Genomic DNA, 13,333 nt, shown 5'->3' with positions numbered 1-13,333 from the left:
CAGGGAGCAGTCAAAAATGAACTTTTTTAAAAATTAAAAGTTTTCTTGTTCTTTCTTTCTTTTCCATAAAGCACGTGTAACTTCGTTTTTTTTTTTTTTTTTTTTAACGCAAATTTGGTATAGGTAACAACCGGTGTATGGTTGATAGACCGTCTTTACCTGATTTTTTCTTAGTTTAAAAAATCCCTCCCACCGTACCATTTATATCAATAGCTCGGCAAGTAAAGTAGACTGCACCCTTTAGCGACGCAATACGAAATTTCCGAAAAAAAATTCACCAGTTACCATCGTATAGACTCGGTGTTGTCAAGTCTGTGTTTTTTTTTCTAATTGTAGTGAATTTGAAAAGCTGGAGAGAAATAGTCGGTTGTGCGTTTAAAAAGTATTCGATCTAGAATGCGCTCTTGGCACAGAAGACGATCTCTGTACGAAGACAGTGCCAAAGAGATAAGTAATAATGAATGTGAATTATGTGGTGGTGGTGATTAGCTAAACAAATAAGTGGTAGAAAGTTTATTCCTTATGATCTCTATGCTTCATTAATGTATTCATTTGTGGTTCGTTTTTTTTATATTTTTCGTTTTTGATTCTGAAGAATTGGTTTATAATCGAATAAATACAGTACACAATTACATTGCATTATTAAATTTTTCTTTCCAGTTATAAGTAACACGAAGCAAAAATGTGAATTACTATTAGTTTTGTGCTGATTTGAAAGCTGCGTGTGTTAAGTTATTATATTATGCGTACTTTCAAGTCATCAATCCGTATTGAACGTTAATACTAATTCTTAAAGACAAACTTCAATGTAAAGACATGCTAGATTTTCGTCAGTAAAGCAAAAAGTTTCGTAAGGGAACGGCTTGTTTGGTGGGTCTGGTTTTGTAGGATAGGAAAGTAATGTCAAATATCCAAAGGAAAACAAGCAGTAACAATATGTCCATTTTACAATAAAAATTTTGACTTGACTTGTCTATGGGTCAATCCATACGAAGTGGTCCAGAGCAGGTTGCTCGACCATCTCCGAAAATTATAAAAAAAAAGGATGTGATGAACCTTGTGTATGAGAAGTCAATAACACTATTCACGTTCGTATGTACAAGTGTTCCTGAACTGCGGCCGTCTTTGTTGTCGGTGGAGTGCCAATCTTGGCATTGGCAACTGTGTATAAAAACTACAGTTGCTCAGGACGTACGAATCAGACGAACACCAAACAAAAACGAATGTTTAGAGGAAAGACTGAGGTACACGAAGAATATATACTCTTGCTTCTAAATAAATATGCAAGGTTGCAAAATAATATATGAAATCACCAGCAAAAGTACAGAAAATCACACTTTTAAAGGGGCTCAATATTGAAATGGCATAAATTGGGGGATTCATAAGCTTTGTATTGAATACTATTGCATGTAAAGAGTCTGCAGAATATCCACAGCTGTGATACTACTGACAGTGTAGATTTATGGGGTCCGAAAGTTGAAGTTTGTGATTTTGATGCTATTTTTGGGGCGTAATATCTCAGGAGGGCAAAGTACTAAAAATTGCTGCTTAGGTCACAAAGTAATTCTGTATGTGAATAAACTATTGCAAAAAAAAAAAAAAAAAAAATCAGGGCTGCTATTACATGGAGAAAAAAGTGAGTACATGGTAAAAACGCGAAGAAAGCACGTGCGGAAAAATTTAAATGTTTGGATATATTTCATGCTAGACTTCAAAAACTACGCATGGTTGAGCAATTAGGCCCGCTTTCGTTTGCGTTTCAGTTGTGCAAAAGCTAGCGTGTGACGTTTGTTCCGTCTGTCAAGCTCCATGATCACTGCCACGTCTATATTGGAGAGGGGGTTAGCTCCCCTTGCACCCACGACATCCATCGTCTAACTGGACCGTGGTAATAAGACACTCAATGTATCAGCAAAGTGTCATTGAAATCCAATCCCAGTTACGGAAGATAATGTGTTCCACAATGTTGCGTTATATAGGATAGATAGATATAACGCAGCCTTGTGAACATATTAACTTCCCTAACTGAGATTGGAATTCAATGACACTTTGCTGATACATTGAGTGCCTTACTACCGCAGTCCAGTTAGACGATGGGTGTCGTGGGTGCAAGGGGAGCTAACCCCCCTCTCCCATATAAACGTAGCAATGATCATGGAGCTAGAAAGACAGAACAAACGCCACTCGCAAGCTTTTGCACAACTGAACGCAAACGAAAGCGGGCCTAATTGCTGAACCATGCGTAGTTTTTCAGGTATAGCATAAAAAATATCCAAACATTTAAATTTTTCCCGGCTACGACAATCGTCACGCGCGTACTTTCTTCACGTTTTTACTATATTCTCACTTTTTTTCTCCATGTAATATCAGTCCTGATTTTTTTGCAATAGTTTATTTACATACAGAATTACTTTGTGGCCTAAGCAGCAATTTTTAGTACTTTGCCTCCTGAGATATTACGCCGCAAAATTAGCATCAAAATCACAACTTCAACTTTCGGACTCCATAAATCTACGGTGCCAGTGGTATCATAGCTGTGGATATTTCTGCAGACTCTTTACATGCAACAGTATTCAATATAAAATTTATGAACACCCTCACTTTATGCCATTCAAAAATACAGCCCCTTTAAAAGTGTGATTTTCTGTACCTTTTGCTGGTGATTTCATGTACTGGTTTGCAACCCTGCATATTTATTTAGAAGCAAGAGTATATATTCTTCATGTACCTCAGTCTTTCCTTTAAACATTCGTTTTTGTTTGGTGTTCGTCTGATTCGTACATCCTGAGCAACAGTAGTTTTCGTACACGCTTGCAAATGCCAAATTGGCACTCCACCGACAAGAAAGATGACCGCCATTCAGGAACACTTATACATACGACAACGTGGATAGTGTTATTGACCTTCTTATACACACGGTTCATCACACTCAATTTTTTATAATTTTCGAAGGTGGTCGAGCAACCACATTCACCATTTTTGAACCACTTCAGATGGATTGACCTCTATGTGAAGAAACTGTACATTTTAATTTTTGTAAGCGATTATTTCTATAGAAAAGGAGATAAATACGTGACCTTAAATGTCCAAAGAGGAACAAGAATCATATTATTCTTGTAAATTGGCCATATGTACTGTATTTGTTGTTGAATCTTCTTTGGACACTTGAAGTCAAGCGGTTACTTCTTTTGTTAGAAAAACATTCTCCTCAAGTATACCTTTCCTTTCTCTTACCAGTTTACTTCACTGTCGATGATACACATGTCTACCACATACATTGAAGTTCGTTTTTGCAGGGAGGGGGAGGTATTCACGGTGATCGTAGAATTGTGTTCCACGCGCCTATACTATAAATTTAATCTTAAGATATTGAATGGCATTGTATGATATGCATGTGCTTATATCTGTACTGATTTTTTTTTTCTCTTTAATATAGTTTTCGTGTTATCCTAAATGCACCCTTCACGAAGATTTTGGGAAACTTCTAGAGAGTCGGCAATTCTGTGATGTTGAATTCGTTGTAGGTAGTGAAGAAGTAAGAATACCTGCTCACTTAGCCATGGTAGCGGCTCGCTCCCAGTGGCTGAGGAGCAGAATTAGACAAGCTCGAGAAGCCAGGGATAAACACCTCGAAAAGGTTAGTCTTGTTTTCTTTCTTTCTGAGAAAAGATAATTGAGTAATATATAAAGGATGTTCAGCGACCAATGAGTAAATTGTGCTTATAATGGGACAGAAGTATATATTGCATTTCGCTAAAAGAGATGTAAATTATAAGAACTAAAACCAGTGTCGTAATTGAAGGGGGAAATTCCCAGGCACCTCTGAACACTTCCCTGGAATTCCGGTTTCTAGGAGGGAGGGAGAACTTGATAATGATATCAAACTTTCGTGTATAATTACAAAAATTAAATTTATAAACAAATAAGAAATCATCAGTTTTTCAACTTACTACTAAGGAATCTGTATCGAAATCTACTCGAAGAAGACTTACGGAAAATGTATACTTGTATTATTAATTGCTTATTTGTGTTATTCAACTTTGTACCCAATTTTTAACAAGTATCTGTTTTGTGTACAATACTGCTTTTTTAAACTAGAAGCTAAACTGCTATGAACAAATATTCATAATAATTGCAGTTATGCATATTTGTAACTTAAATTTAACGTGGTGTTTTAGTGATTACACAAATTACAAGTATGAGTATGCTTTATGGAGACGCTCACACAGAGGATACCCAAGCATCTTTCTACGCTATGTACATTAGAAAAACTGATTTTTCAAGTCTTGTGAGAAAAATACTGTGAACTGAGAAATCATAATCTTTTCCATATTGTACAGGGGTATTTTCCCCTGCGAGTAAAAGTTTCTTTTGGAATGCGTTGAGAAATTAACACAGTCTGCAAGAGTACTCTCCTAGTATGTTTAGTAACACACTAACCTCCCCCCTAGCTCGAAGTGCTCCAATTTCTACACTGACTGAAACTTAGAAGAAGATTCAAACAAAAATGATTATTTCTAATAAAAAATTTCAAACTACTATCCGAAGTCTTCATGAGTAAATTAAAGGTGTTTTATTTAATGAGATTTTCAGATTTGACTTGTTAAATGGCAGTGATCCTTCAGAAGTGCGAAGAAATCCCAATTGTTTAATTGAGTAAATTATTTTTCAGTCAGAACTTGATACCACGTGCGTTCGAGATGAATTGCTGCTAACAACTCCTACAAAAGTAATTGAATTTTCTTTTAAAATGAAATATAATATTATCAAGTAACTTTATTAAATTATCAGTAATTTTTTTCGCACATACATCCTTGATGATTCTCACAACTCGTAATGTATAGAAGTGAAGAAGAATAAAGTTATGTTCTTTTTTCTACAATATATCTATAACTTTACGAGTAAAGCTCAGAAATCGGATAGATTGCGGTTCACCCAGAGAAAACTTTTATTTCCCAAAAACCTTGGGTACAGATAGAAGTTTGCCTTGGTTTACAGGCTTTACCCGGGTAATTGCAGCGTACCCAACATCTATTGTATTATCGCTTGTCATATAGGATATCGGTACACTTCACAGAATGAAAGTAAAATAACTAAACAAATTAAAATGCAAATATGGAGGCCACGTTGGCTCAGTGGCAGAGCGCTCACCTCTAGTGCGAGGGATCCTTGGTTCGATTCCAGCCATGTAAGTTTGTGGTGGATAACATCGTGTTCGTGGGTTTTCCCGAAGTTTCTCTTCTCTCGTTTTCTCTCACATTATCATTCCAACAATTCTTTCACAATCATTCTCTTCAATTAATTACCAGTCTCCCTTGGCTAAAAAGGCATTATCTTGGGACATTAAACTAGAAATTTAATTTTTATTCCATTGAAAAATGCAAATACATTTAATTGTACAATTAGTACATTTATTACTTCATTTTAATTGTAATACTTGCGTTACATTACGAGGAAACATATTATAGCATCAGAATAACATAACAAGCTGAAGTGCAAATTCAAATTAATTACTGTTTCAACCATAATAGTAATTATAGTAACTATTGTTATTATAATAATTAAATAGGTAATATTTTATACTTTGATAAAAATTAAAAGCGAATTGACAGTTCTAAACCACGTGGAAGTTTGTCTTGAGAAGAAAAGCTTAATCATGTAATTATTAAGGTCACTGAGAGACGGACCTGTCAGAAACGTTGTAGTTACAAGAGGAGTTTCTGTAGAAAAGGACAACATTATAATGTTGCAGTCTGGAAGTATTTGCCAATCGAAGTAAAGGAAGCACAGCGAACGCATCAACGGAATACTCACGGCCTGATAACCGTGCAACTTGTATTCCTCCAAATGTCAATTCGTTTCTTATTTTGCAACAGATCGGAAAATGTTCCGTGAAGGTAATTTTTTTATAGTGCTATGTTCGTTTTGTAGTTTTTGGAATATTTTTTCTTCTTTGTCAACGATTGCAGTCAGAAATCCTTCCTATGTCATTAACATCTGGAATGCAAATTTAACATCAGGAATACAAACCTGAAGAGTATCACTAATATTTGCTGAATATAATGTAGGAACTGGTGATTCATCTTTGCTGGTTTTTCTTTCCAGCAGATCCATTTTCGTTTGTTTATTTATTTACTTATTTATCTTTTTCATCTTGTTACAGAATTCACAAATTCTTCGTTTACAGCACGATTCTTTGTACAATTTACAGTGGTCATCGCCTTCATCTGACACGTCTTGAGAACCTCTTCAAGGTTCATGCTCTCTCCATTTGCGTTAATCCGATGGAAAAGTTCACCTTCGGCTTTCACTTCATTCATTTTATCAGTCACTCTTTGTAGGCTCTCTTCGATTTCAATATTGTCAACCACTCCTTCCGGTAAAGATGAAGTGACTAAACCTACCTTAATGAAACATCCCAACATGGTGTTGTAAAGTAGTCGTTTTATTTCGTCGCGACATGCCCTATCCTTCATTAAGTATAAGTATCCCAGACCCTCACTCCACTACTTAAAGTTTCTGTAGTTCATCCAAGTTGCAGGCATGTTCTGGATGTCTCAGTTTGCCATAGCGTGGTTTGCCATGCACTATTTTCAAACCAGTCCATATTGAACACAGTTTTTCAACTACATTATTAGTGAATTCTCGCCTATTGTCAATAGACTGAGCATACTCAATAAACAGAGCACCAAACTTACAGAAAGTTTAGGTTCTTCTTTGGCTCTCTTTAACTGCGAGCCACAAATTTTGCACGAGTTTAATTAGGTGGTCTTGATACATCATGATAAATTTCTGAGTACCATTTTTAATCGGGAGGCAGAATCTGGAAAAGTCTTCAAAATAAGGAGTTGGATCAACCCGAGAGAGTAAAAGCAACCGGTGGTCCTAAATCAGCAAGTCCACTATCCTGATCATTTCTAGACCGCCGGTCGCTTGATACGAGCGGAAGGTTCCCCCATATACCCCCTCCTCCCGCTACTGAAGCTATAAAATGAGCGTTTCTAATAAAAGGCCATATCTCCAAAATTAATCAAGATATTAATGAATTTCTTTTTCCGGTTTTATCTCTAAGGTGTGCTTTACGATTTTGTATATTCATGCTTTGGATAGACCCAACGGTTTTCGGAAAATTTAACATCAACAATAAAAACTTACTTATTTTGTCATTAATATTTTCTTTTTTGCCCTGTATCTCTCTAATGAGTTGAGATATAGAAAGAACATCCCTAATTAAATTTGTAGAGCATTAAATTATCTTTCCAACGCTACCAATATTGTTAGGTTTACTTCCAGAAGTAGCCGTACACCGAGCTAAATTTGAATCGAATGCTGATGCTTCGTATGGCACCACTGAATTTCAGATCAATAAAGATTTTGTTTCTGAGATAGAAGCTGATTTTTTTTTCTCCAATATTTGAAGAACAGTTCTCACTCTTCTCCCTTGAGCTCTCTTGCACTGTCATGATCATTTCTAAATCTCCGGCCACTTGATACAACTGTGCGTTAAGGATCATAAAATTTTGAGATAGAGATGTCTTTTATAGTGTTAAAATCCATTTACAGTTGATATTGAGAATGATTTCCATTTTTCAACTCTATTTGTGTGCGGTATTTCTAGGGGTCGTTGAAAATAATCCCTTATTTCTTTAACAAAAATGTTATCATAATGAGAAACCAGAAAATACAAATAATTTAAGAACATATGTAAAGTTGTCTTAAAGGAGGGCAAACACCATTTGCAGGTGATATGCAGGGTGATTGATAACATCGTTGTACACCTGAAGGGTATTTCTAAAATCAAGAATGAGCCTGCATTTCCTCATGGTGACTTTAAAAAATGTTTTGCAAACTGACAGTGCAGGAGAGCTCAAGGGAGAAGAGTGAGAACTGTTCTTCAAATATATATATATATATTTAACTTTATCTCAGGAGCAAAATTTTTATTGACTGACGTGTTCTGAAATTCAGTGGTGCCAACGGAGCATCAGCATTCAAATCAAAGCGCATTTGCCTTCAAACTTACCTCGGTATACGGCTACTTCTGGAAATAAACCTAACAATATTGGTAGCGTTGGAAAGATAATTTAATGCTCTACAAATTTAATTAGGGATGTTCTTTCTATATCTCAACTCATTAGAGAGATACAGGGCAAAAAAGAAAATATTAATGACAAAATAAGTAAGTTTTTAATGTTGATGTTAAATTTTCCGAAAACCGTTGGGTCTATCCAAAGCATGAATATACAAAATCGTAAAGCACACCTTAGAGATAAAACCGGAAAAAGAAATTCATTAATATCTTGATTAATTTTGGAGATATGGCCTTTTATTAGAAACGCTCAATTTATAGCTTCAGTAGCGGGAGGAGGGGGTATATGGGGGAACCTTCCGCTCGTATCAAGCGACCGGCGGTCTAGAAATGATCAGGATAGTGGACTTGCTGATTTAGGACCACCGGTTGCTTTTACTCTCTCGGGTTGAACGAAACCTAATAACCACGTGTTCTGCCTCCCGACTATTTGGTTTGTCTGTACATTTATCAAGTTGTTTGTCTTCGAAAATACTATCATGGCGTAACAACCAAACCTTTTTCACTGACTGACTTCAGTGTTTTATTTTATTTTATTTTATTTATTTTTCAGACATGTCGCACTTTTTTTTTTTAAACAAATTCATATATGCTTCTGTTACATTATATATTTTTTGTTCACTTTATTCGTCCTTCAATGTTTGCCACCGTGCCCGATAGATATAAAAGTGTTGTACAACACTCAAACATATCTACATTTTTAACATAGTATCGTTCATTAGATTTTCCTGAGTCGACAGAACCAGTGAGCTTTCCTACACAACCTTCAGAAAACACATCGAATTTCGTTGGTGCATGTGGTTCTGAGAAGGCTTAGAATTGTCTCCCTTCGAAGATTTAACTAACTCTAGAACCTCATTATAGAAAACATTGTGTGTAGGTCTGTATCCGAGTATATCCATTTCCACATAGCTTATCATTCCGTCAGTTATTTCTCCATTATTTGCAGTTATTGTAGCCTCCTTAAGTCTGTAGGACAAGACACATAAAAGCCGTCTTTGTCTATATCATTTTATAAAGTAAAACCTATAATTTATATTTGTTACAGGTTTTCGGAAGTGCACAGGTCCCGTTTAAAGAAATCCCTATGCTAGAAGTTAGGCTTAGAGATGCTGTTCCAGAAGCATTTGAAATGGTATTGAACTACATTTATACAGATAGGATTGATCCCACAAAGTCAGGTAGGTACATCAAGATATATATTGTGAGTGTGAATGTGAGTGAATGAATGAAATTTGAAAATATAATTGATTTAATGTTTGTTAAGAGAATATCATTGTGTTTGTAAAATATTGTATATAACTAAAGCACATTCTTGTGCAGTAAATCCTGCACTGTTATTAGCGGGAAGAAAAAAAGCTGAACAATGTGATATTGGTGAATGTATATCTTCATGCGTAGACTTCGTTAAAAACAATTGTGTAAACCTAAAAATTGATGCTGTATGATAACCACACCAGTTATTAAGATGGAACTTATATTGAAGTATACTTTCATCGAGCTTTAGCAAGACGACAATATACTCTATGGTCTCATACGGATTTAGAAGGTGTAACCCACAATTATGAATAATTCTTAAATTTTGTTTAACTGTATCATTGTTCAAAGACAGTCAAATCGTAGGCCACATCAAGCTGAACGAAATGACATCTTTGTATAATTTTCGAGAAAATTAATTTTTATGGCGTTAAAAGGTATGTCGTTAGTTGCCAATCTGATGCAGTTGATAGTCTTTGTTTTCTAGAATAATTTATTTATGTACGTATAAACATTCCTTCGTGTTAAGGTTGTTCTTTGAGGAGAGCCTGGTTCATTCCCGAGCACCAAATGTTACTGATATTTCCTGGTAAGGATACGATTTTACTCTCAAAACCTTACGATAATCACACTCTCAAAACCCTCAAATGTTATAATTTTTCACTCACGTCGTCTGCAAGAGAACTCCCATTGGCTAACACAGTTCTACCGTTTTCAGGTCGACAGTGTGTCAAGCCTATTAATACAAATATACCCGTGACCTGCGAGAAAACTATGAACAATGACTGATTGTAGTCTATGAATAAAGGAATGAATCAACCTCTCGTTGTACAGCTGACCCAATAATTCCACTGTACAGAAATAAAACTAATGTTCAAAGTAACTTAAAGTAAAAACTTTTACATACTGTATATAAAAAATAGACCCTTAATAGATTTATGTATTGCTTGATTTATCGTAACAGTGACGCACATACTATTTGTAAATTTTACTACAACAGAACATAACCCTTTGTGGGCTGTAATGTAAGGAATGTTACAAAATTGAGTCTGTAGGGTGATATGTGTTATCTTGACTTATGTAAAATCAACATGAGTTTACTTTCGTTTAAAGCTAATGTAAGTTTCTTTCTCTTTATGTAGGAGAGGATCCTGTTTGTAATCGTGTGGTGCTAATCATGATGGATGTATATAGGCTTGCTGTACAGGTAATGATTAGATTTGATCACTGATATTACCATGTTGAACAAACATTAAAAATCCAGCTTGCTGTAATGAAAGTGTGTTTAATTTAGTTTTTGGTTCAATCTCAGATGGGGTACCAGTATCTATTAGTTGAGAATAATCCATAATATATATCTATATATATATATATACACTGGATGTAGTAAAAGTTCGCGGTCATAGGGCAACACCGTTATGAGTAAAGATACGAAAAATGAAGAGAGGAAAGTTGTTGGAAATACGTATGTACTTTTCAATCTAAAAAAGTGGAATTTTTCCAATCGCATCAGTCGTTTGAGCCCTCCACTAATAAGGCATCCTATGTTAAAACGAAAAAGGAACGTTGCAAGTTCAGCATATTCTTCCTTTGAGCCCTCACCATACCAACAATGCAACATTGTTGAAAAACGGCTTTGAGATGTTCTAAATTTCCCTTATAACAATATGCATATTCCGTATGTTTTGTAAATAAAGCTTATTATAATATTTCTGAATATCTAGAAAGTTTGTCATAAACCATGTACATATTTTTGGTGTAATCTATGATGCTATTATTTTATTATTATTTGTATTTTTTTACCGTATTTTACTTTGTGTCGTAGTTGAGTATACGAGGTGTGGCAGTTAAATAACGAGACTGCCCACCTCCTGTCGCGCAGAATTGTAAGGGGGGTAATAATGTGTTGTTGGTCTGGAACCTTCATGAGCAGCCACTATTTGTTTCATGATTCTGAAAGCTTTTCTTTTCTTTGCATGATTGCATGAAAAGGACAGTGTTCTGTAGTAGTGCCGGAATCATGGTGAATAGTAAAGTTGAGCAGCGCATTAACATCAAATTTCTGGTGAAATTAAACAAAACACCGATGGAATATTGTGCAATGTTAAAAGAGGTGTATGGTGATAATGCTATGTCACGTGCGCGAGTTTTCGAATGGCACAAACGATTTACAGAAGGTAGGGAGGAGGTTGAAGTAGATGAACGACCCGGCCGCCCTTTGAGTTCAAGAACGGACGAAAATGTTTAAAAAATTAATGAACTTGTGCGGAAAGACAGACGTCTGAGAATTCGGATGATCGCAGACATGACGAACATTAACAAAGAGACAGTAAAACAAATTTTGCATTACAATTTAAACATGACAAAAGTTTGTGCAAAAATTGTCCCGAGAAACCTCTATCAGGAACAAAAAAAATTCGAAAAACCATTTGCTGTGACGTCATGGAACGACTGAAAGCAGAACCAGACTTGCTAAAACGTGTCATCACATGTGATGAAATATTGATTTTCCAGTATGACCCCGAGACTAAGTGTCAATCCATGCACTGGAAGACTCTCACATCGCCAAGAATGAAAAAAAGCACGAATGAGCAAGTCAAAAGTGAAGGCAGTGCTCATCGTTTTTTCGATATCAGGGATATCATCATGACTGAATGGGTGCCTGAGGGTCAGGGTGAATCAGACCTACTACAAAGAAGTCCTAATCAAGCTGAGGGAAAGAATAAGGAAGAAGAGACCGGATTCGTGGAAGAACGACGCATGGATCCTCCACCAAGACAATGCGCTTGCCCATAATGCCCTTTCTGTGAAGCAGTTTTTAACAGCCAAGCGCATTCCTTGTGCTCGACCATCCTCCGTATTCCCCAGACCTGGCTCCCTGTGACTTTTATCTATTCCCAAAGTGAAAAGTGCATTGAAGGGAACACATTTTCAGTCTGTGGAAGAGATGAAACTAAAAACGGCAGAGTTGTTGAACAGTGTGACCTCTGATAACCTACAGCATTGCTTTGAACAATGGAAGGCACGTATGCAGCGGTGTATAGATAGGGGAGGGAAGTATATTGAAGGGGATAATAGTGAATTGTAACTTTCTTTCCAATACATCACATTTGTGATACCAGTCTCGTTATTTAATTGCAAAACCTCGTATTATATTTCTGATGTGTCCTATGTACTGTCACCTGTAACCATTATGTACAAAGAAATGATAGTAAACTAAACTAAAAAGTGTAATATAGTAAGAATCACATGAGTTAAATGTTTTATTTGCATGTAAGTTTGTAAAAATATTGTTGAGTCATTTAAATATAATATACAGAACCTTATAAAAAGAAGTTAAAGTAAATTATTTAATGTAGCCATAATATATCTCGTCGTTGTAATATAGTCTAATATAATCATAATGTTGTATCTCGAATACAGAGATATGGAATACATGTGAGTGACTATTCGCAAAGTACGAAGTTTACAATGACAGATATTAAATTCTTATGTATTTCTTTTCCAGTTCCATATGCGACGCTTAGAGCAGTTATGTGTCCAGTATCTGGAAGCTACTATTAGTCATCGAAATGTTTTAGAAGCTCTATGCAATGCTTCTCACTTGAAGCTGTATTTTATCAAAGAATTTTGTCTAAAGTTCATAGTTAAAGATAGTAACTACAATCAGATAGTGATGAGCAAAGAGTTTGAAACTTTGGATCAGCCGTTGATGGTGGAAATCATCAGGAGGAGACAAATGCCACAGATACGCTCTTTGACAGAACCTCAGTTTGATTCCACAGGTTAGTTTACACATCCAGAAAAGGTTACATTGTCTTTTTATAGTGTTTCAGTCACCAGCTCAAGTACATGCCTTCCTCGAATTTCGGAATGAATAGACATATTAAGGACAGTTTTATTAAATAACTTACAAAAGTTTCCACGAAAAATAATTCAAATGTTTACATTTATAATACATTCGTGACAGTCCCAACTAATGTAAAA

At 35.6% G+C, this 13,333-nt stretch overlaps 1 protein-coding gene across 2 annotated transcripts in view; it reads left to right on the top strand.

Moving 5' to 3' along the window:
- Positions 1-13,333, top strand: part of Lztr1 (Leucine zipper like transcription regulator 1) — a 66,140-nt gene that overhangs the window by 35,771 nt on the left and 17,036 nt on the right. For both annotated transcript variants that reach the window (XM_081768868.1, XM_081768869.1), the window contains exons 9-12: positions 3,437-3,637; positions 9,138-9,270; positions 10,489-10,553; positions 12,855-13,131. In XM_081768868.1, coding sequence (XP_081624994.1) covers positions 3,437-3,637; positions 9,138-9,270; positions 10,489-10,553; positions 12,855-13,131 — 676 coding nt within the window. The remainder of the gene's footprint in view (positions 1-3,436; positions 3,638-9,137; positions 9,271-10,488; positions 10,554-12,854; positions 13,132-13,333) is intronic.

Source organism: Thermobia domestica, chromosome 8, assembly GCF_964235325.1.
Source record: "Thermobia domestica chromosome 8, izTheDome1.hap1.1, whole genome shotgun sequence".
Taxonomy (NCBI): domain Eukaryota; kingdom Metazoa; phylum Arthropoda; class Insecta; order Zygentoma; family Lepismatidae; genus Thermobia; species Thermobia domestica.
Note: the sequence above shows the minus strand (reverse complement) of the source record. Positions and strands in the feature narration are given on the sequence as shown.